Consider the following 25,629-nt stretch of genomic DNA (forward strand, 5'->3'; position numbering starts at 1 on the left):
TACATGTATACACCTACATGTAGGGGGTCATCATCAGGGGGACACTACATGTATACACCTACATGTAGGGGGTCATCATCAGTGGGACACTACATATATACATCTACATGTAGGGGGTCATCATCAGGGGGGGCAATACATGTATACACCTACATGTAGGGGGTCATCATCAGGGGGACACTACATGTATACACCTACATGTAAGGGGGTCATCATCAGGGAGGGCACTACATGTATACACCTACATGTAAGGGGGTCATCATCAGGGGGGCAATACATGTATACACCTACATGTAAGGGGGGTCATCATCAGGGGGGCAATACATGTATACACCTACATGTAGGGGGTCATCATCAGGGGGGGCACTACATGTATACACCTACATGTAAGGGGGTCATCATCAGGGAGGGCACTACATGTATACACCTACATGTAGGGGGTCATCATCAGGGGGGCAATACATGTATACACCTACATGTAAGGGGGTCATCATCAGGGGGGCACTACATGTATACACCTACATGTAAGGGGGTCATCATCAGGGGGGGCACTACATGTATACACCTACATGTAAGGGGGTCATCATCAAGGGGGGCACTACATGTATACACCTACATGTAAGGGGGTCATCATCAGGGGGGGCACTACATGTATACACCTACATGTAGGGGGTCATCATCAGGGGGACACTACATGTATACACCTACATGTAAGGGGGTCATCATCAGGGGGGCACTACATGTATACACCTACATGTAGGGGGTCATCATCAGGGGGACACTACATGTATACACCTACATGTAAGGGGGTCATCATCGGGGGGGCAATACATGTATACACCTACATGTAGGGGGTCATCATCAGGGGGACACTACATGTATACACCTACATGTAGGGGGTCATCATCAGGGGGGGCACTACATGTATACACCTACATGTAAGGGGGTCATCATCAGGGGGACACTACATGTATACACCTACATGTAAGGGGGTCATCATCAGGGGGGACACTACATGTATACACCTACATGTAAGGGGGTCATCATCAGGGGGGGCAATACATGTATACACCTACATGTAAGGGGGTCATCATCAGGGGGGGCACTACATGTATACACCTACATGTAGGGGGTCATCATCAGGGGGACACTACATGTATACACCTACATGTAAGGGGGTCATCATCAGGGGGGGGCACTACATGTATACACCTACATGTAAGGGGGTCATCATCAGGGGGACACTACATGTATACACCTACATGTAAGGGGGTCATCATCAGGGGGGGGCACTACATGTATACACCTACATGTAGGGGGTCATCATCAGGGGGGGCACTACATGTATACACCTACATGTAAGGGGGTCATCATCAGGGGGACACTACATGTATACACCTACATGTAAGGGGGTCATCATCAGGGGGACACTACATGTATACACCTACATGAAGGGGGTCATCATCAGGGGGGGGCACTACATGTATACACCTACATGTAAGGGGGTCATCATCAGGGGGGGCACTACATGTATACACCTACATGTAAGGGGGTCATCATCAGGGGGGGGCACTACATGTATACACCTACATGTAAGGGGGTCATCATCAGGGGGGGGCACTACATGTATACACCTACATGAAGGGGGTCATCATCAGGGGGGGGCACTACATGTATACACCTACATGTAGGGGGTCATCATCATGGGGACACTACATGTATACACCTACATGTAAGGGGGTCATCATCAGGGGGGGGCACTACATGTATACACCTACATGTAAGGGGGTCATCATCAGGGGGGGGCACTACATGTATACACCTACATGTAAGGGGGTCATCATCAGGGGGGGGCACTACATGTATACACCTACATGAAGGGGGTCATCATCAGGGGGGGGCACTACATGTATACACCTACATGTAGGGGGTCATCATCAGGGGGACACTACATGTATACACCTACATGTAAGGGGGTCATCATCAGGGGGGCACTACATGTATACACCTACATGTAAGGGGGTCATCATCAGGGGGGTCACTACATGTATACACCTACATGTAAGGGGGTCATCATCAGGGGGGGCACTACATGTATACACCTACATGTAAGGGGGTCATCATCAGGGGGGGCAATACATGTATACACCTACATGTAGGGAGTCATCATCAGGGGGGGCACTACATGTATACACCTACATGTAAGGGGGTCATCATCAGGGGGGGCAATACATGTATACACCTACATGTAGGGGGTCATCATCAGGGGGGGCACTACATGTATACACCTACATGTAAGGGGGTCATCATCAGGGGGGGCACTACATGTATACACCTACATGTAAGGGGGTCATCATCAGGGGGGGCAATACATGTATACACCTACATGTAAGGGGGTCATCATCAGGGGGGGCAATACATGTATACACCTACATGTAGGGGGTCATCATCGGGGGGGCACTACATGTATACACCTACATGTAGGGGGTCATCATCAGGGGGGCAATACATGTATACACCTACATGTAGGGGGTCATCATCGGGGGGACACTACATGTATACACCTACATGTAGGGGGTCATCATCAGGGGGACACTACATGTATACACCTACATGTAGGGGGTCATCATCAGGGGGGCAATACATGTATACACCTACATGTAGGGGGTCATCATCGGGGGGACACTACATGTATACACCTACATGTAGGGGGTCATCATCGGGGGGACACTACATGTATCGGGGGGACACTACATGTATACACCTACATGTAGGGGGTCATCATCAGGGGGGCAATACATGTATACACCTACATGTAAGGGGGTCATCATCAGGGGGACACTACATGTATACACCTACAGTGGGGCAAAAAAGTATTTAGTCAGCAATAGTGCAAGTTCCACCACTTAAAAAGATGAGAGGCGTCTGTAATTTACATCATAGGTAGACCTCAACTATGGGAGACAAACTGAGAAAAAAAAATCCAGAAAATCACATTGTCTGTTTTTTTTTTCATTTTATTTGCATATTATGGTGGAAAATAAGTATTTGGTCAGAAACAAAATTTCATCTCAATACTTTGTGATATATCCTTTGTTGGCAATGACAGAGGTCAAACGTTTTCTGTAAGTCTTCACAAGGTTGCCACACACTGTTGTTGGTATGTTGGCCCATTCCTCCATGCAGATCTCCTCTAGAGCAGTGATGTTTTTGGCTTTTCGCTTGGCAACACGGACTTTCAACTCCCTCCAAAGGTTTTCTATAGGGTTGAGATCTGGAGACTGGCTAGGCCACTCCAGGACCTTGAAATGCTTCTTACGAATCCACTCCTTCGTTGCCCTGGCAGTGTGCTTTGGATCATTGTCATGTTGAAAGACCCAGCCACGTTTCATCTTCAATGCCCTTGCTGATGGAAGGAGGTTTGCACTCAAAATCTCACAATACATGGCCCCATTCATTCTTTCATGTACCCGGATCAGTCGTCCTGGCCCCTTTGCAGAGAAACAGCCCCAAAGCATGATGTTTCCACCACCATGCTTTACAGTAGGTATGGTGTTTGATGGATGCAACTCAGTATTCTTTTTCCTCCAAACACGACAAGTTGTGTTTCTACCAAACAGTTCCAGTTTGGTTTCATCAGACCATAGGACATTCTCCCAAAACTCCTCTGGATCATCCAAATGCTCTCTAGCAAACTTCAGACGGGCCCGGACATGTACAGGCTTAAGCAGTGGGGCACGTCTGGCACTGCAGGATCTGAGTCCATGGTGGCGTAGTGTGTTACTTATGGAAGGCCTTGTTACATTGGTCCCAGCTCTCTGCAGTTCATTCACTAAGTCCCCCCGCGTGGTTCTGGGATTTTTGCTCACCGTTCTTGTGATCATTCTGACCCCACGGGGTGGGATTTTGCGTGGAGCACCAGATCAAGGGAGATTATCAGTGGTCTTGTATGTCTTCCATTTTCTAATTATTGCTCCCACAGTTGATTTCTTCACTCCAAGCTGGTTGGCTATTGCAGATTCAGTCTTCCCAGCCTGGTGCAGGGCTACAATTTTGTTTCTGGTGTCCTTTGACAGCTCTTTGGTCTTCACCATAGTGGAGTTTGGAGTCAGACTGTTTGAGGGTGTGCACAGGTGTCTTTTTATACTGATAACAAGTTTAAACAGGTGCCATTACTACAGGTAATGAGTGGAGGAAAGAGGAGACTCTTAAAGAAGAAGTTACAGGTCTGTGAGAGCCAGAAATCTTGATTGCTTGTTTCTGACCAAATACTTATTTTCCACCATAATATGCAAATAAAATGAAAAAAAAACAGACAATGTGATTTTCTGGATTTTTTTTCTCAGTTTGTCTCTCATAGTTGAGGTCTACCTATGATGTAAATTACAGACGCCTCTCATCTTTTTAAGTGGTGGAACTTGCACTATTGCTGACTGACTAAATACTTTTTTGCCCCACTGTACATGTAGGGGGTCATCATCAGGGGGGCAATACATGTATACACCTACATGTAAGGGGGTCATCATCAGGGGGGGCACTACATGTATACACCTACATGTAAGGGGGTCATCATCAGGGGGGGCACTACATGTATACACCTACATGTAAGGGGGTCATCATCAGGGGGGGCAATACATGTATACACCTACATGTAGGGAGTCATCATCAGGGGGGGCACTACATGTATACACCTACATGTAAGGGGGTCATCATCAGGGGGGGCAATACATGTATACACCTACATGTAGGGGGTCATCATCAGGGGGACACTACATGTATACACCTACATGTAGGGGGTCATCTTCGGGGGGGCACTACATGTATACACCTACATGTAAGGGGGTCATCATCAGGGGGGGCAATACATGTATACACCTACATGTAGGGAGTCATCATCAGGGGGGGCACTACATGTATACACCTACATGTAAGGGGGTCATCATCAGGGGGGGCAATACAAGTATACACCTACATGTAGGGGGTCATCATCAGGGGGACACTACATGTATACACCTACATGTAGGGGGTCATCATCAGGGGGACACTACATGTATACACCTACATGTAGGGAGTCATCATCAGGGGGGGCACTACATGTATACACCTACATGTAGGGGGTCATCATTAGGGGGACACTACATGTATACACCTACATGTAAGGGGGTCATCATCAGGGGGGGCAATACATGTATACACCTACATGTAAGGGGGTCATCATCAGGGGGGCAATACATGTATACACCTACATGTAGGGGGTCATCATCAGGGGGGGCACTACATGTAGGGAGTCATCATCAGGGGGACACTACATGTATACACCTACATGTAGGGGGTCATCATCAGGGGGGGCAATACATGTATACACCTACATGTAAGGGGGTCATCATCAGGGGGGGCAATACATATATACACCTACATGTAAGGGGGTCATCATCAGGGGGGGCAATACATGTATACACCTACATGTAAGGGGGTCATCATCAGGGGGGCAATACATGTATACACCTACATGTAAGGGGGTCATCATCAGGGGGGGCAATACATGTATACACCTACATGTAAGGGGGTCATCATCAGGGGGGGCAATACATATATACACCTACATGTAAGGGGGTCATCATCAGGGGGGGCAATACATGTATACACCTACATGTAAGGGGGTCATCATCAGGGGGGCAATACATGTATACACCTACATGTAAGGGGGTCATCATCAGGGGGGGCAATACATGTATACACCTACATGTAAGGGGGTCATCATCAGGGGGGGCAATACATGTATACACCTACATGTAAGGGGGTCATCATCAGGGGGGGCACTACATGTATACACCTACATGTAAGGGGGTCATGATCAGGGGGGGCAATACATATATACACCTACATGTAGGGGGTCATCATCAGGGGGACACTACATGTATACACCTACATGTAGGGGGTCATCATCAGGGGGGCAATACATGTATACACCTACATGTAGGGGGTCATCATCAGGGGGGGCACTACATGTATACACCTACATGTAGGGGGTCATCATCAGGGGGGGCACTACATGTATACACCTACATGTAGGGGGTCATCATCAGGGGGACACTACGTATATACACCTACATGTAGGGGGTCATCATCAGGGGGACACTACATGTATACACCTACATTTAAGGGGGTCATCATCAGGGGGGGCACTACATGTATACACCTACATGTAGGGGGTCATCATCAGGGGGACACTACATGTATACACCTACATGTAAGGGGGTCATCATCAGGGGGGGGCAATACATGTATACACCTACATGTAGGGGGTCATCATCAGGGGGACACTACATGTATACACCTACATGTAAGGGGGTCATCATCAGGGGGACACTACATGTATACACCTACATGTAGGGGGTCATCATCAGGGGGACACTACATGTATACACCTACATGTAGGGGGTCATCATCAGGGGGGCACTACATGTATACACCTACATGTAGGGGGTCATCATCGGGGGGGCACTACATGTATACACCTACATGTAGGGGGTCATTATTGTGATGGTCAACGTGTGACTGGACACACCGCCTCCAGCAGGGCGAATTTCTATGGCACACGTGACCCTGGATACACCGCCTCCAGCAGGGCGAAATTAAATATTATAACGTGCAGCCGGATACACCGCCTCCAGCAGGCGTATTTCAGAATTACACGTATAACTGGACACACCGCCTCCAGCAGGGCGAATTTATATGACACACATGACCCTGGATACACCGCCTCCAGCAGGGTGAATTTAAATAATAAAGGGAAACACCAGGGAAACTGATACAATGGAGGGCCCTGCGCTAGGGAACGGGGACGTGGAGACCTCCTGCACTCCCCTGAGTCAGTGTCTCTACACTGCTAACGATCCCTAGGCCGGTTCCGCACCGGGCGCCAATCAGGAACCTAAAAACCCTAGCTCGCCCTGCACCTAGCCCTTTCTAGTGAAATGGACGGTGCAGAAACTAATCCCACCACTGCACTGAAACACACAAAAGGAAAGTCACAAAACAGGGGTAACACCACTTAGCTTTGCTCTGTTGCTCTTGCTCCCAGCAACAGAGTCCACCACCAGAATGCAGCTTCCACCTGAAGCTACTACACCAGAGCTCTGCCTGAGCTGCAAGGAACTCCTCTCAGTAGTTCCTTCCTCCACCAGACTTGGATGGAAATGAACAATATCACCAACAGTGAGGGAGAGAACAAGACACACCTATATAGTTAAACCAGAGCAATTACACCTGTTAGTGATAATCACGTGCACTAAACTAAAGAAACCAGAGTGCAATGACCCCAACGGCCACCGGGGGCAAAACTAGAACTGAAATCACCACAGTGCAATGACCCTAATGGCCACCAGGGGCAAAACTACCTTAAAGCCAAAGCCTTGAAGGAAAAAAAAGGTTACTAGTGCATTTATCTGTCATAATCCAACCTGGATGATGACAATTATCAGACGGGGCAGGTAAATTTATAAGGTCTACCCTGCTCTCCAGCTCACTCTCCATATAAGAATAATGTAGCGTTAACAGTTCTGGGTAGAAATTTAGTTAGGATCCCAAGGATAATGAAAATTTCAGCCCCGACACCTGTCCTTCTGTTGACGATACACAATTACTATAAATTGGAGACTGGATAGTTGACGCTAATAACTGACTGGTGGTCTCTCCTTCTTCAAAGAACTGCTGCTTAGGGTACTGTTCCAGCTGGCAGGATTTCAGATGATTCTGACCCTCTGCCTAATTCCTCACAAACTCGGGGGTCACTAATGTACACCCCCCACTTAAGGAGACTTTCATGGCCTTTCCAAACTAGGTCTATGGATGTAGACCCCAAATTCACTATATTCTGCCAATTTTCCAACTGAATGAATTCAATTTCCATCCAAGGGTACGATGATGACCCACCATTAGTTATAATTAGAAGTGTGAATGCGAATGGTCCGAGAGGCAGAAGGATCATCACAGGGTGATGTAACAACCTCACATGTATCCAAGTCAGGAGGCAAAAGTGACATGGAGCTTCCAGAAGTGTCTTCCTCCAGACATCAGCCTGGCCTATCTCCTGTATTAGGGGACTAGCGGGAGGACAACAAGCCGCAGACATCCTACATGTGAAACATGAACCCATTAGTATCCGCAGAACCTCAGGCCATCAATCGAGTCTTCCTCCATGGGGACACATGACTATGGAGGAGGCACATAAACCACTATTCTACATTCATAATGTACTCATGTTCAATACCAACAGTCATATTGGACCTGGTTGAGACTACAGAGAATGCTAGTAGAGATGTGATTCCCTCCTCCTGTCAGGATACAATGAGGATGTAATACATCTCCTGAAGACCCATCACTATTGAGGTAAATGTTTTGAGAAATTCCACAGCCTGTTGGCTTGGTCTTCCCCCAACTCCCGGACACTTCAAGACAAGACATGTATCAGGGGCATCCCCAACCCTACAGAAAACACTCTCCAAAAAATCAACATCTTTAAACCTGCCTTTATACTTGCTGAGGGTCGGGGGCCCAGTATTTATTAGGACTGGCAAGAACGGTGGATCAATGCTCCTCCATTGTCTCATATTAGGCCAAGGTGCATGTGGGGGAGGGACCAGCTGCACCAGAGTGTGACCACTACGCTCCCAGCTCTCGTCATCCCGCCATCTCTTCCAAACCGGCAGAGGTCTTGGCTGGATAAATGATTACTCCTGATGACACGGCCACAATCTTCTCTTTGACGAAACTGCTGCTCATGTCTGTCCAGATACTTACAAGCCCTATTTGGGAGTCTCAAAGAATGATGTTCATGTCAAGGTCACCATCATGAGTTTGGCAGGATAAATCATGGAGTACTGCACACCCACAGCCCACAGTCTTTTCTTCATAACCACAAATTCTGAATGCTTCTGTTGAACTTCGACCAAGGAATCTGGGAAGAAACACGATGCCCATTCAGCATAATGTCTTCTTCAATATCCCATCTCCATCTTTGCAGTGGAGGGTCATTCCCTTTTTTTTCTGGCACACCCACCATCCTGATGTTGACCAGTTGTTGACGGTTTTCCACGGTGTCTGTTTAAGCCCATAAATCAATAACCGACTGTGAGTTTGGATGTATAGCTGATCTCGGTGGATGGGTGTCTCCTAGATGGCTCACTCTGCCTTGTCCCACCGTTCAGACTTTTGTCAATCATGTCTCTTAACGTGGATGTGTGATCATCCTGTAAACAAGGGGGGATTTCCACAGGCAGAGCTGCTGGACTTCCAGACATGCCTGAGATAGCCGACAGGCCTGGTGAAAGCTGCTGTAACTTGGCATCCTCTCCTCCCCTATCTCATCCTGAAATGAATCATAAAGAGGGAGCCACCCGGTGATTCCCCTATCTGTGAGGAGACAGGACCGGTCAGAAAGGAAGAAGCATCAGAGTTTGGCGACATTTGAGTGAATTGCTCCAGTCTCACTGCTGCGTCTCTGCTAATCGCTTGCTGCTGCCGCCTTTCTCTTCTAGGCGGGCACCATCTTGAATTTCTGCTTCCTCACCGTAGCCATAGTGAACCGAGCTCGTCTCTTCCTGTTTCTGTGTCGATTAGAAGGTCTAATCTATTCTATTATTTCTAAACCCTGTTTTTCGGTGATTCCTTTGTTTCCCCGTTCATACTGCACACACACGATACACCACAGAAAGGTAGACTTGCTCCATTCAGCAAGAAAGCAGCCGAACAAACCACACATTAGGGTTATTACTATTATAGCGCCATTTATTCCGTGGCGCTCTGCACATCCACGATTCTATCACTAAATACAGTGTAAACATTCATTTTCATAAACCTGCAGAAAGACACAATGACCTGCAGGTGGCGCCTCAGCCGGAAGACATTTTTTGGCCTCTACTTATCAAACCAATTGATTGTATTACCAATCTCCAGATCTAAATGCCTGGTTGTGCTCATCACCTCAGGAAATACATTCACATTTCACCAGCTTGCTTCTTCTGAAATTGCCTGCGCCCCCGACGTTCAATGTGCGAAAAGTTCTCACGGACCAAGCTAGTCTTACAAATATTACAGCTGGGTCACAAACCCCAACGCCAGGCATATCACCTCGGGCCTTCCCCCCCCCCATGCATAACCTACAGCCCCCTGACCTCAGCTCCTGGCGAATAACCTCTGGTGCCCCGCTCCTCATAACTTACAGACCCCCGGTATATAACCTCCACCCCCTGCGCGTTCCAGCATCAGTCAAGTTCCTCCTAAGCACAACCGCATGGGGCAAGACTGCCAGAGGGACACAGGTACAACCAGCTGTGTTCTTAATTTGTCAGCTCACAAACCCACCAAACAAGAACCCAGTGGGCTTTCCAGAGGTCTCACATTTTGTCCTACGAAACCTCTGGACAAAACAGAACTTAGTAGTGATATGGGACAATATTTTAGAAGACTGAGACTGAAGGAGTTCTTTAATGGTAAAGAGGAGTTGAGGCTTCTAAGGAGACAAACACAAGTCAGACTAGAGGACAAGAACAAATGTGACTGGACATCTCCTTTTGGCCGCAACACCATTTTGGACCAATATATGGACTCTTTTAGACATTTGGCGACGTCCATGATATTGGACAAAAAAATGAAAGGAAACTAACATCAGTGTGCAGGAGAGAAGACAATTCACAGCCTGAAGAACAAGGAGATCATTATTAAACCTGCAGGTAAAGATGGTGCCATAGTCCTGCTGAATACAACTCACTACATTACAGAAGCACACAGACAGCTGACGGACATACAAGAACAAGGAGATCATTATTAAACCTGCAGGTAAAGATGGTGCCATAGTCCTGCTGAATACAACTCACTACATTACAGAAGCACACAGACAGCTGACGGACATACAATACTACACCAAACTAGACGAAGACCCAGCTCCAGAATATATGAGGGAGTTGAAAAGTGTCATCAGAGGCCTGTGTACAGATTCTACATGACTTCAGGGCTTTATCCCCGAGATCCCAGGACAGGAATTTTCTACATGCTTCCCAAGAATCATAAGCCAGGTAACCCAGTGAGGTCAATCATCTCAGGGGTGGGAACACTCACTGAAAAGGTCTCGCGGTGGGTACAAAATGTCCTTAAACACTGGTAAGGAAAACAGCCAGCCATTTACAGGAAACCACGGACCTTTTAAAAAAAGCTATCTACAATAGGTCCTCTGCGCAAGCCACCACGGACGTGGAATCTCTATATTCAAACATCCCACCTGAAGATGGACTAATGGGATCCTTTCTGAGTCTGTATTAAGACTCACCAGATTTATCTTTAAATGTAACTTTTTCTCTTTTGGCGAGGAGATATATCTACAATGCACCGGAACTGCTATGGGCAGCAAAATGGCCCCCAGTATGCCAACCTTTTCACGGCTAAACTGGAAAATGACTTTCTAGCATCTCGCTTAATAAAACCCTTGGCCTATTTCTGTTGCATCAATCACATCTTAATAATCTGGACTGGGCCTGAACAGGAACTTCTAAAATTACATGACAAATTCCATTATTTTCATCCCACCATAAACTTAACATTGGACCACTCAAAAACGGAAATTAACTTTCTGGATACCACCGTAAGAATTCAAAATGGTTCAATCCATTTTAATGTCTATGGATGTAGATGAGGACAGTGAAGCCCCCGGAGGTGGATGTGGGGTGTTGTGAGCTCATTTTCGGGTTTGCCTCTGGCTTCTGGTGAGGGTTATGGAGCTGGCTGTGCTGACAGAGGAGTAGTGAGTTCTCTATCTGGACTCCCTCTGTTGGTGAAGGGAGGTAATGAAGCTGATCTAAATGGCAGAGACCGGCCACCTGAGGAAGAGGACTGCGATTGGACATTAGGAGTTTCTGATTGGATTTAAGACAGCCGACTCCCTAGTTTCTTGCTGGTGATTTTTCCTGACTGTGGCTCCTGGTTTCCAGTTTGGTTCCTGCCTTACTAAAGCTAAGTTTTCTCTGCTATTGTTCATATGAGTTTTTGTCTGGTTTACTTAGTTTTTGTGTTCAGCCAGCCCTGGCTGGGACTGGGCTGAATCCCCATTTTGTCTCTGATCAGTTGATCTCTTTTTCTCTGTCTTCAGAATATACCTGAGTGCTGATATAGTGATTTGAAGTCTAGCGACTTCAGGGCCTTTTTCTATCAGACGTGTTGGACATTCTTTTTGGCAGGGTTTTTTGCGTGATTGCAGAGAGCAGCTTTTCTTTCCTGTCCTTCTAGTTAGCGAGGGCCCCATCGTTTGCTCAGCCTATCTTTCTACCTGTGTCTGTTTTCATCTTGTTTCACCGACAATACATGTTGGGGGCTGTCTATTGCTTTGGGGTCTGCTCTGGGGCAGTTTAGATTTTCCCTTTCTTTCTTTAAGCTTATTTAGTTCTCCGGCCATGACGAGGCGTCTAGGACCACCGTAGGCACGCTCCACGGCTACTGCTAGTTGATGTGGATAGGATCAGGGGTCTGCAATCCGCTAGCTACCAACCTCTCCGGTTTTCTGGGCTTAGCTTGCTTTTTGTTTTTTCCTCCTCGGTGACTCATTCATAACAGTGGGGGGCACATACTTTCCTCCATATTAATGTCTATGGATGTAGATGAGGACAGTGAAGCCCCCGGAGGTGGATCTGGGGGGCACATACTTTCCTCCATATTAATGTCTATGGATGTAGATGAGGACAGTGAAGCCCCTGGAGGTGGATGTGGAGGGCACATACTTTCTCCATATTAATGTCTATGGATGTAGATGAGGACAGTGAAGCCCCCGGAGGTGGATGTGGGGGGCACATACTATCTCCATATTAATGTCTATGGATGTAGATGTGGACAGAGAAGCCCCCGAAGGTGGATGTGGGGGGCACATACTTTCTCCATATTAATGTCTATAGATGTAGATGAGGACAGTGAAGCCCCCGGAGGTGGATGTGGGGGACACATACTTTCTCCATATTAATGTCTATGGATGTAGATGAGGACAGAGAAGCCCCCGGAGGTGGATGTGGGGGGCACATACTTTCTCCATATTAATGTCTATGGATGTAGATGAGGACAGTGAAGCCCCCGGAGGTGGATGTGGGGGGCACATACTTTCTCCATATTAATGTCTATGGATGTAGATGTGGACAGAGAAGCCCCCGGAGGTGGATGTGGGGGGCACATACTTTCTCCATATTAATGTCTATAGATGTAGATGAGGACAGTGAAGCCCCCGGAGGTGGATGTGGGGGGCACATATTTTCCTCCATATTAATGTCTATGGATGTAGATGAGGACAGTGAAGCCCCCGGAGGTGGATGTGGGGAGCACATACTTTCCTCCATATTAATGTCAATGGATGTAGATGTGGACAGTGAAGCCCCCGGAGGTGGATGTGGGGGGCGCATACATAAGGTGGGATCGTCGTTGGGGCAGCGCTGGCTCTACCTTCTCTATCACGTCCTGGGAGGAGATGATCGTCCGGATGAAGGCAGAGGTCGGCTGGGCCCGGCAGTCGGCGGTGGGGCAGGTGCAGGTCAGGACCAGGTTCTGCTCGATGCGGGTGCTGAGATATTCATTCCAGCAAGTCTGCAGAAATGGTGATGACAGATTATATATCTGGGGTGATCATTGGATCTCACTGGGGCTGCACTGTGGTTTCTGAGGGATCGAAGGTGAAGGTGCCAGAATTCGCAGCCAAGATAGAAACATGCTGGATCAGAAGGCAGGACCGCGCTACAGTGCTCCGCAAGGTCGTGGGATCGTGCTCTGCAGAGCAGCAGATTCTCTTGGAGGTGCAACCAGTTGGTTGTCAATGCACCAGCTGATTGGCGTGTATACTGATCAAGTGACCCGGTCCCCTCTTCCAATGTTCTGGATGACTGGCGAGTGTACTGATCATGTGACCCAGTCCCCTCTTCCAATGTTCCGGCTGATTGGCCCATATATTGATCACGTGACCTGGTCCCCTCCCCCAATGTTTTGGCTGATTGGCACGTATACTGATCATGTGACCTGGTCCCCTCCCCCAATGTCCCAGCTGATTGGCGTGTATACTGATCATGTGACCTGGTCCCCTCCCCCAACGTCCCAGCTGATTGGCGTATATACTGATCATGTGACCTGGTCCCCTCCCCCAATGTCCCACCTGATTGGCGTCTATACTGATCATGTATCACTTCCCGGTGAAAGACCTGGCTAGTCATTGCTTGCGTTGAGAAACATGTGATGGTGTCTCCGCGGCTTATATTTTGCATGTTTTACATATTTCCCATAAGGGATGGGGGCAGTGCTCTAGAATCACTGCGTTGAGAAACACGTGATGGTGTCTCCGCAGTGTCGGATGTTGATCTCCATGAGGTCAATCATCCTCATTTTTCATAGTCTTCTACTAGGCATTGCTCCTACTAGCCAGTTTCCTACTCCACACTGATGAGGGGCAATACCCCGAAACAGCTGTCTGTGGATGGATACCATGTTTTGGCATAGGTGGTTTCCTTCATTGGAGACTGCCCTTCCCGTGGTTGTTCCTTCCCGGTGAAAGACCTGGCTAGTCATTGCTTGCGTTGAGAAACATGTGATGGTGTCTCCGCGGCTTATATTTTGCATGTTTTACATATTTCCCATAAGGGATGGGGGCAGTGCTCTAGAATCACTGCGTTGAGAAACACGTGATGGTGTCTCCGCAGTGTCGGATGTTGATCTCCATGAGGTCAATCATCCTCATTTTTCATAGTCTTCTACTAGGCATTGCTCCTACTAGCCAGTTTCCTACTCCACACTGATGAGGGGCAATACCCCGAAACAGCTGTCTGTGGATGGATACCATGTTTTGGCATAGGTGGTTTCCTTCATTGGAGACTGCCCTTCCCGTGGTTGTTCCTTCCCGGTGAAAGACCTGGCTAGTCATTGCTTGCGTTGAGAAACATGTGATGGTGTCTCCGCGGCTTATATTTTGCATGTTTTACATATTTCCCATAAGGGATGGGGGCAGTGCTCTAGAATCACTGCGTTGAGAAACACGTGATGGTGTCTCCGCAGTGTCGGATGTTGATCTCCATGAGGTCAATCATCCTCATTTTTCATAGTCTTCTACTAGGCATTGCTCCTACTAGCCAGTTTCCTACTCCACACTGATGAGGGGCAATACCCCGAAACAGCTGTCTGTGGATGGATACCATGTTTTGGCATAGGTGGTTTCCTTCATTGGAGACTGCCCTTCCCGTGGTTGTTCCTTCCCGGTGAAAGACCTGGCTAGTCATTGCTTGCGTTGAGAAACATGTGATGGTGTCTCCGCGGCTTATATTTTGCATGTTTTACATATTTCCCATAAGGGATGGGGGCAGTGCTCTAGAATCACTGCGTTGAGAAACACGTGATGGTGTCTCCGCAGTGTCGGATGTTGATCTCCATGAGGTCAATCATCCTCATTTTTCATAGTCTTCTACTAGGCATTGCTCCTACTAGCCAGTTTCCTACTCCACACTGATGAGGGGCAATACCCCGAAACAGCTGTCTGTGGATGGATACCATGTTTTGGCATAGGTGGTTTCCTTCATTGGAGACTGCCCTTCCCGTGGTTGTTCCTTCCCGGTGAAAGACCTGGCTAGTCATTGCTTGCGTTGAGAAACATGTGATGGTGTCTCCGCGGCTTATATTTTGCATGTTTTACATATTTCCCATAAGGGATGGGGGCAGTGCTCTAGAATCACTGCGTTGAGAAACACGTGATGGTGTCTCCGCAGTGTCGGATGTTGATCTCCATGAGGTCAATCATCCTCATTTTTCATAGTCTTCTACTAGGCATTGCTCCTACTAGCCAGTTTCCTACTCCACACTGATGAGGGGCAATACCCCGAAACAGCTGTCTGTGGATGGATACCATGTTTTGGCATAGGTGGTTTCCTTCATTGGAGACTGCCCTTCCCGTGGTTGTTCCTTCCCGGTGAAAGACCTGGCTAGTCATTGCTTGCGTTGAGAAACATGTGATGGTGTCTCCGCGGCTTATATTTTGCATGTTTTACATATTTCCCATAAGGGATGGGGGCAGTGCTCTAGAATCACTGCGTTGAGAAACACGTGATGGTGTCTCCGCAGTGTCGGATGTTGATCTCCATGAGGTCAATCATCCTCATTTTTCATAGTCTTCTACTAGGCATTGCTCCTACTAGCCAGTTTCCTACTCCACACTGATGAGGGGCAATACCCCGAAACAGCTGTCTGTGGATGGATACCATGTTTTGGCATAGGTGGTTTCCTTCATTGGAGACTGCCCTTCCCGTGGTTGTTCCTTCCCGGTGAAAGACCTGGCTAGTCATTGCTTGCGTTGAGAAACATGTGATGGTGTCTCCGCGGCTTATATTTTGCATGTTTTACATATTTCCCATAAGGGATGGGGGCAGTGCTCTAGAATCACTGCGTTGAGAAACACGTGATGGTGTCTCCGCAGTGTCGGATGTTGATCTCCATGAGGTCAATCATCCTCATTTTTCATATACTGATCATGTGACCTGGTCCCCTCCCCCATGGATTCTCTATATGACGTCTATGGAGGCACCGGGCCCCTGGCTCTCGGGGGTCATACTCACCTTGCAGCAGTAGTGTTTGCAGCACAGTGATGGCGGCTTGTCCACAGGGCTGAGTGGACTCACACACACCGGACACGTGGGCTGAGGGCTCTCAGGCTTGTGCGGCTCCTGCACCGCTAGTCCAGAAGCAATGAGCAGAGCCTCGGGATCATCAGTGAAGCGCTGCAGCAGCTGGTCCATGCTCCACTTGCTGTGGATGAGGAGGTGCTGGGCTGTGTCCGCTGACACACTCAGCGTCTCCGAAACCTGCTCAACCATCCGACGCATTAGAGCCCCGGCATCGTCCTGACTGAGGGTGCGGCCCAAGGGCAAAAGAACGGACTCCAGAGCGGCCTGCTCTACAATTCCCCCGCAGCTGGAAAACAGGAGTATGATGGGAGTTATATACAACACCTGCATCCACAACCCCTCCAGACCAGAGGATAACTGTTCCAGGTATAAGATGGCGACTGCTCCCACCTGGGGGTCTTGTTGGGCACCTCTGGCTTCTTCTGGTCGGCAGTCTGGAGGGTGATGTGAGCTTTTTGTGGGGTGGATGGCTCCTGGGACAGGTACTGGATGATGTGCGGCCTCTCGTCCCCTCGTTGGGCGTAGCCCTGACCGATGAGATACATGATGGCGGACAGGACGTCGGCGTGGCTGCAGTGGAAACTCATAAACCTCAGACTCTTCCCAAAATCCAACTTCTGACACGACTCGATCACCTGGAGAGAGAAGGACATTCTCCAGGGGGCCCACTGTGCATTGACGGGGGCACACGGACGGGCCAACTGACCGGGGCAGGGGGTGTACTAACTAGGTCACGCTGACTGGGGCAGGGGGTGCACTGACTGGGTCACACAGTCTGGACGGATTCGCAGCTGAAGGGAGCCCCCAAATGATGGATGGCCACACTTCATCCCATAAAGCTGAACCATATTCTATCGCACCATACCTCATCCTTGGAGGGGGATTTCTTACCCGGAACACCAGGTTGTCGATGTGAAGCTCCTTCTCCACCTTCATAATGTTGGTGATGAGACACAGGATGATATTCCTCTTCCTCTCCATCGTGTGCCCCTCGTCGTCCTCCACATTCACATATGTCTGTCTGGGGAGCAGTGCAAGTCCCCTCACCGGAGCTCGGCCCAATTCAAAAGCTTCATTCACACAGAGAAGCCCTAAAAAAAAAAAAAAATCATCAGTGACCCTCCACAACCTCACAGACAGTCAAGGACCTTCCCCAAACATGAATGCTGATATGGGAGGAGTCTTGTGGGCCTGGGGAGCGACGCAGGGAGCAGAGCAGTGCAGGCAGCATCCTTGCATTGGTCCCCGAGACCCATCATCCCCTTTTCCTTAGAACAGTGCCAGCATAAGATACATGTTTGCGATAACGCTGCCAGTCTGTGATTCACACTGCCAGTGGATAAACTTACCTGGAGCAGCCAGTGTCAGGCAGCAGCTGCCAAGGCAAACAGGATCATGGGGGGCATGAAAAGAGGTCTGGATACACATGATGAGAGCATTATACTGCCTCTGTGCAAATCCCTGGTTACACCGCACATGGAGGACTGTGTACAGTTTTGGGCACCGGTGCTCAGGAAGGATATAATGGAACTAGAGCGAGTACAAAGGAGGGCAACAAAATTAATAAAGGGGATGGGGAACTACAATACCCAGAGAGATTAGCAAAATTAGGATTATTTAGAAAAAAAGAGGACTGAGGGGCGATCTAATAACCATGTATAAGTATATAAGGGGACAATACAAATATCTCTCCGAGGATCCTTGGTAACTATGTTACTATTCATATCACACACAAAAAAAATCTTAGTTACTTACCGGTAACACGATTTTCCATAGCGCATGACAGCACCACCATGAGAGAGGGTATCCGCCCATCAAGGACAGGAAAACTACAGAATAAAAGGGCGGCACGGCTCCCTCGCATCAGTTGGGTTTTGGAGCAGGAGAGACCTCCAGACAGTCATTAATACGACCATCACCAAACATTTCTAACTATACACCCATACATAGTGCACACCAACCAATGATAAAAGGGAGGAATGCGAGGGTGCCGTCATGGGCGCTGTAAAATCCCGTTTCCAGTAAGTAACTAAGATTTTTCCCCTTCTCCCATAACAGCACCACCTGAGATTTATATAGAACAAACACTTAAGTGAGGGATCACCACTTGTAACACCTTCCTCCCAAAGGACAGGTCATCAGAGGAAGACAGATCAAGTCGATAATGCTTTTAGAAGGTGGAAGGAGAGGACCATGTCGCTGCCTTACATATCCCGTCAGTAGACACTTCCGCCTTCTCAGCCCAGGAAGTCACCACGAACCTGGTGGAATGAGCCTCCAGGTTCTCAGGAACTGACACATTACTAGAAGAGTAGGCTAAGTTAATGGCATCCCTGATTCATCTAGCTATGGTAATCCTTGTCACCTTTAGGCCCTTCCTAATCCCCCTGGAAGGAAATGAGCAAGGATTCACTCTTCCACCATTGTTTTGCTGTAGTCAAATATTCTACCTGGACCCGCTTAACATGTAGGGTGTGAAGTCTCTGCTCTTCTGCATTCTTAGGATTTCTTAAAAAAAAAAAAAAATAGAGTGGCAATAATTTCCTGGCTCCTATGGAATTTAGAGGACACTTTTGGAAGATAGTCATATTAAGACCAGACCCAGTCTATCTTCAGAGACTTGTGTAAACGCGTAGTTAACCAATAGCGCCTGTATGTCACCAATTCTGTGGGCTGATGTTAGGGCCACCAATATCACAGTTTTTAAGGCAAGTATCCAGACTGGTAGGTCTTCTAAGGCTCAAAGGGAGGTTTAGTTAATGCTTCCAAGAACAGGTTTAGACCCCAGGGAAGCATTCTTGGGGTAGGTATCTGTCTAGATCTGTCACATGCCTTGACGTATCTGACTATCCACCTATCTGTAGCCAAATTTTTATTATACTAGGCCCCTAGGGCAGACACCTGCTTCTTAAGAGTGCTAGTAGCCAAGCCCATCTCCATACTTTTCTGGAGGAATTCTCATATGGCCTTTATCGGAATTTTACCCTTCAAGGATAGCCCCGAACTAGACAACAACTTTGCCCTTGTTCTACCATATATTCTAGTTATTACTGGCTTTCTGCTTTTAAACAAAGTAAAGACCAAGCTCGAGGAGAACCTTTTTGGATTAATAATGCCCTTTCAAACTCCAGGCCGTCAAATACAGGCTTGACCTCTATCTGTAAAACTGGGCCATTCCTGAGTATATACGCAACATCTGGAAGGACCCATGGATCTGATATGGATATCATCCTCAGCCATGTGAACCATGGTCTCTTGGGCCAGAATGGAGCAATCAGAATGTTCCTTGCTGTCTCCTCCCGCACCTTCCTCAATACTGTAGGAATCAACATCAACAGGGAAAGGCATAAGCCAGGTTGAAATCCCCCAAGGGAATGTGCAGAAGATCCATTGCATAGGGTTTTTGTCTCGGATTTAGAGAGCAGAAATTTTCTGTTTTCCGGTTTTGCTCGCGAACAGGTCTATCTGCGGATGACACCAGCGCTCCACAATCTGTTGGAATATCGCGGGATTCAGTTCCCATTCTCCCTGCTTTAGTATATTTCCACAGGGGAAGTCTGCTCTTTCGTTTTCCTTCCCTCTTATGTGCATCACGGTCAGTAACAATGGATGTTGTTCAGCGAACCAAAGGATCTCTTCTGTCACCCACATCAGAGGGCGGGATCTCGTGCCCCACTGATGGTTGATATAGACAACTGTTGTCCAGTTGTCTGACACGACGCGAACATGACGCCCTTGCAGGCGGAGAAGGAGCTTCATCACTGCATTTCTTACTGCCAACAACTCTTTCATATTTGAAGAATAGTCTCTCCCAGTCTTCCACCAGACCCCTGGAGTATAATCTCTGATATGTGTTCCCCATCCCTCTGAACTTGCATCTGTCCATCACAGCGAAGTTTTCCAAACGTGGTCTCCTTGGATTTATGTCCTGGGAAGGTGTTAGCTGAGGAATGTTACCCCTCTCTATTTGAGCCATCTGAAGTTTGAAAGCTCTCATCTCGGTTCCGGCATTCTGAAGTCTCTCGCTCATCCCGGTGTTCTTCAGCCTATTGTTACTGTAGAATAAGCTATAGGCGCAGATTGGGATCACTTGTTCCCAGTTGTTGTAAGACCATTTGTAAAGTAACGTCCATAGGCTACTCAGCACTGGTATTACTGGTATGTCCAGAAGGTATCTCCGGTGCAAGAGCCGGCATTGCTGGGCCGCTCCAAGGTGGACTCACTCTTTGGCCCAGTGCTTCAGTATTTTGCTCTACGTCCTGCTCGACCAAAGTGCGCACTAGCAGTTCCTTGGATTTGTCAGCGGTCTCCATTACTCTCTGCTCAAAGAGGTCGATCAGAGCCTCCTTGCTCTGCTTCTTGTACAGGGCTGCCATATTAATAAACAGCCGTTTGTCAAATAAAAGAAAAGAAAAACGGAGAAGGGAAACTGTTTGCAAGTATGTCTATATAAGCACTGAGCTGAACCTTGTAGAACTGGTTCCCTCCTCGCAAGGATACCAATTCTTTAGTTCAAGGAGTAAAGGCCCCGTCTCACTAAGCGATCTCGGTAGCGAGATCGCTGCTGAGTCACAACTTTTGTGACGTAACAGCGATCTCACCAGCGAGATCGCTATGTGTGACAGCGATCAGCGAGCGGCCCCCCTGCCGGTATCGCTGATTGCTGGAAGAAACCTCCGGACATTTCATTGGTCGCTGGTCTCCCGCTGGCCAGCACGCATGGCTGTGTGTGACAGGCGGGAGAACAGCGATCAGGTGTAAGGCTAATTTCACACTTGCTTTTTTTTGCAGCGTGTTTTTCCCGCAAAAAAACACATTGAAAAAACGCATACAAACGCATACAACTGCTGCGTTTTTTTCAAGCATTTTTATGAGCATGCATGAAAAAAACACAGCGTTTTTATGCGTTTGTATGCGTTTTTAGTGCGTTTTTAGTGCGTTTTTACCGCGTTTGCGTTTTTTCCAAACATTAGGTGGCCCCTCACACTAACCCAAACCATGACTTTACTAACCCTAACCCTGACCCTAACCCTGACCCTAACCCTGACCCTATCCCTGACCCTGACCATGACCCTAACCCTTAACCAAACCATACTAACCCTAACCCAAACCCTAACTAACCCTAACCCTAACCCAAACCCTGACCCTAAACCCCCTTAACTAACCCTAACCCCTAAATTCCATGGTTAACAAAAAAAACGCATGTGCAAAAAAACGCATACATAAGCATGCCAATGCGCACATATGCGCACCCATAGACTTATAATGGGTGTCTTGCTGTAAAAAAACGCATTGCGCGCGCATGCGTTTTTTTGAGGCAAGTCGGACGCCCAAAAAATGCAACAGGATGCATTTTGTGCGCCCGAGCGCATACCGCAAAAAAACGCATGCGCGCAAAAACGCATACAAACGCGTGTGTATGCGCACATAAGCGCATCCCATGCAAAGTATAGGAAAAAAAAAAAAAATCGCATGCGTTTTTTAGCGCTAAAATACCGCGAAAAAAAACGCAAGTGTGAAACCAGCCTAAAAAATAATAAAAAAAATAAAAAATATAGTTATTCTCACCTTCCGACGTCCCGTTCAGCCATCCCGCCTCTCTCCACGCTCCGGTCCCAGTGATCCTTTGCACGAATGACCGAGAGACTTTGTTATCCCGCGACATCTCACGGTCATTCGTGCAAAAGATCACTGGGACCGGAGCGTGGAGAGAGGCAGGATGGCTGAACGCGACGTCGGAAGGTGAGAATAACAATATTTTTTATTTTGATTCTATTTTTTACAGCGATGGCCAGCGATGCCGGGCGCTCGGCATCGCTGTGCTGATCGCTGGTGAAGCTGTCTGTGTGACAGCTCACCAGCGATCACATAGCGACTTACTAGCGATCCTGACACCTTGATATCGGTGTCGGGATCGCTGGTAAGTCGCTTAGTGTGACGGGGCCTTATTTGCTGACATCATGCACTAATGCTCTAATAGAAATAAATTCTATCCCACCGCTGCCACCAATTTGTCACGTACCCGCTTCTCAGCACGTGACCTGGGGTTGCGACTGCAAGGGTTAATCCATCTCCTCTTTCTCAGTCCAGCATTCGACCTCTGCCCTATGCTGGGAGAATAAATCACACACCCCGATTTATACATGCTGCCACCACTCACCGAACACACGAGCGATGAGTCCCGGAAGTACTACTGTCTGCCAATCAATAACTTTTGGCCATGCCAAAGGAGTTGAAAAGAAAAGTCTTGAGTGAGGAAAAGGGCTCAATTCTGACTTTAGCAGAGGGGTACAGTGAGCGTCATGTTGCCTCAATCCTTAAAATTTCTAAGACGGCAGTCTATTACAACAAGGTCAAGCAGCAGACATTGGGGACAACAAAGCTACAGACCGGCAGAGGGCGAAAACGACTCTCCAGTGACCGGGATGACCGCCGTCTTATTCGAATGTCACTCAGCAACCGCAGGATGACATCAAGTGACCTACAAAAGGAATGGCAAATGGCAGCTGAGGTGAAGTGCACGGCAAGAACAGTTTGTAACAGGCTCCTAGAGGCAGGGCTCAAGTCATGTAAAGCTAGAAAAAAGCCTTTCATCAATGAGAAGCAAAGGAGAGCCAGACTGAAGTTTGCCAAAGACCATAAGGATTGGACCCTAGAGGACTAGAGTAAGGTAATCTTCTCTGATGAGTCTGATTTTCAGCTTTGTCCAACATCTGGTCGTCTAATGGTAAGAGACAGAGACCTGGAGAGGCGTACAAGCACATGAAATAGGCCAGGTGTGATCAGGAGGGAGGGGCAGCAGGGAGACTGATCACAGAAACAAGAGGGGATTAATTAGAAGTCAGAAGCAAAAATGCAAACAGGAAATAGTCAGATCCAAATGGAATGATAAAGTCAACTGTGTGTTAGCATCAAGGAAAGTATGAAACAAAACCCTGCTGTGGTGTTCAGAATCCTCCTGCAATAGGACAAGCTGGATGATCAAAAAAGTGCTAGAAAGGTTATGAGCACATGGTGCGGATTCTGCTGCGTTGTGCAGTACCACTGTTTTCAATAGTCAAGCCAAAAACGCTGTGCATATGCTGCAGATTTTTCCGCGTGGTTTGCTGCAGGTTACAATCCGCAGCATGTAAATTCTTTGTGCGGATTCCGCTGCGGTTTCACACCTTCTCCATTGTGAGAAGGGGAGCTTAATCGTCTCTTCTCCAAATCGCACCTCACAACCTGTGCACTCGACCCCATCCCATCCCACCTCCTCGCCAACCTCACCACCACACTTATCCCATCCCTAACCCACCTCTTCAACCTATCTCTAACATCTGGTACCTTCCCTTCTGCTTTCAAACATGCCACAATCACGCCTATCCTTAAAAAGCCAACCCTCGACCCAACCGCTATGTCCAGCTATCGCCCAATATCGTTGCTTCCATTCGCTTCCAAACTCCTGGAACAGCATGTCCACACTGAACTTTCCTCCCACCTATCATCTAACTTGCTCTTTGACAATCTACAATCTGGTTTCCGCCCCCATCACTCCACTGAGACAGCCCTGACCAAAATTACTAATGACCTACTTACAGCCAAAGCAAAAGGACAATACTCTATACTCCTGCTTCTAGACCTTGTCCTCTGCATTTGACACAGTTGACCACTGCCTCCTACTACAGATCCTCTCCTCCTTCGGCATCAAAGGCCTTGCCCTATCCTGTATCTCCTCATACCTTTCCAACCGCACATTCAGCGTCTCCCACTCACACACCACCTCCTCACCTCACCCTCTCTCTGCTAGAGCCCCCCAAGGCTCTGTTTTAGGACCCCTACTCTTCTCAATCTATACACTTGGTCTGGGGCAACTCAAAGTCCCACGGATTCCAGTACCACCTTTATGCTGATGACACTCAGATCTACCTCTCTGGCCCAGACATCACCTCTCTGCTGTCCAGAATCCCAGAGTGTCTATCAGCCATATCCTCCTTCTCCTCTCGCTTCCTCAAACTCAATGTAGACAAATCTGAACTCATCATCTTTCCGCCATCTCACAGATCTTCTTTACCAGACCTAGCTATAACAATTAATGACGTCACACTTTCCCCAGTACCAGAAGTCCGCTGCCTCGGAGTAACCTTTGACTCTGCCCTGTTCTTCAAACCGCACATCCAAGCTCTTTCTACCTCCTGTCGCCTCCAGCTCAAAAATATTTCCAGAATCCGTCCTTTCCTCAACCCTCAATCTACTAAAATGCTTGTGCACGCCCTCATCATCTCCCACCTCGACTACTGCAACATCCTTTTCTGTGGTCTCCCTGCTAACACCCTAGCACCTCTCCAGTCCATCCTTAACTCTGCCGCACGACTAATTCATCTCTCTCCTCCGCTTCTCCCCTCTGCAGATCTCTTCACTGGCTCCCATTCCCTCAGCGTATCCAGTTCAAATTACTAATACTGACCTACAAGGCCATCTATAACCTGTCTCCCCCATATGTCTCTGATCTAATCTCACGATACCTTCCCTCACGTAATCTCCGGTCCTCCCAAGACCTCCTTCTCTCCTCCACACTTATTCGCTCCTCACCCTACCGCCTCCAAGACTTCTCCCGAATAGCCCCTATTCTCTGGAATTCTTTCCCCCAACAAGTCCAACTATCAACCACATTTGGATCCTTCAGACGGAACCTGAAAACCCACCTCTTCAAGAAAGCCTACAGCCTGCAATGACCCCGCTACCTCCTTCTCTCTCACCACTACCGGTGATATCACCTCAACCAACACCGGAACTGCTGCAACCCACCAACCTACTGTCTCCTTCCCCACCACCCTGTAGCATGTAAGCCCGAAAGGGCAGGGTCCTCTCCCCTCTGTATCAGTCTGTCATTGTTAGTTTGTTTACTGTAAGTGATATCTGTAATTCGTATGTAACACAGTCTAATATCCCAAAATAGGAATGAAAA

At 48.0% G+C, this 25,629-nt stretch overlaps 1 protein-coding gene across 7 annotated transcripts in view; it reads right to left on the bottom strand.

The window, feature by feature from the left end:
* CUL9 (cullin 9) overlaps positions 1-25,629 on the bottom strand; it is a 244,072-nt gene that overhangs the window by 97,309 nt on the left and 121,134 nt on the right. For 6 of the 7 annotated variants that reach the window (XM_073563508.1, XM_073563509.1, XM_073563505.1 and 3 more), the window contains exons 29-32: positions 17,574-17,773; positions 17,073-17,317; positions 16,614-16,968; positions 13,474-13,614 (exon numbers count right to left, since the gene is read on the bottom strand). In XM_073563508.1, coding sequence (XP_073419609.1) covers positions 13,474-13,614; positions 16,614-16,968; positions 17,073-17,317; positions 17,574-17,773 — 941 coding nt within the window. The remainder of the gene's footprint in view (positions 1-13,473; positions 13,615-16,613; positions 16,969-17,072; positions 17,318-17,573; positions 17,774-25,629) is intronic. The other variant, XM_073563511.1, reaches the window with a different exon arrangement.

Source organism: Dendrobates tinctorius, unplaced genomic scaffold, assembly GCF_039654945.1.
Source record: "Dendrobates tinctorius isolate UK_male_01 unplaced genomic scaffold, ASM3965494v1 ptg000393l, whole genome shotgun sequence".
In the NCBI taxonomy this organism is placed as follows: domain Eukaryota; kingdom Metazoa; phylum Chordata; class Amphibia; order Anura; family Dendrobatidae; genus Dendrobates; species Dendrobates tinctorius.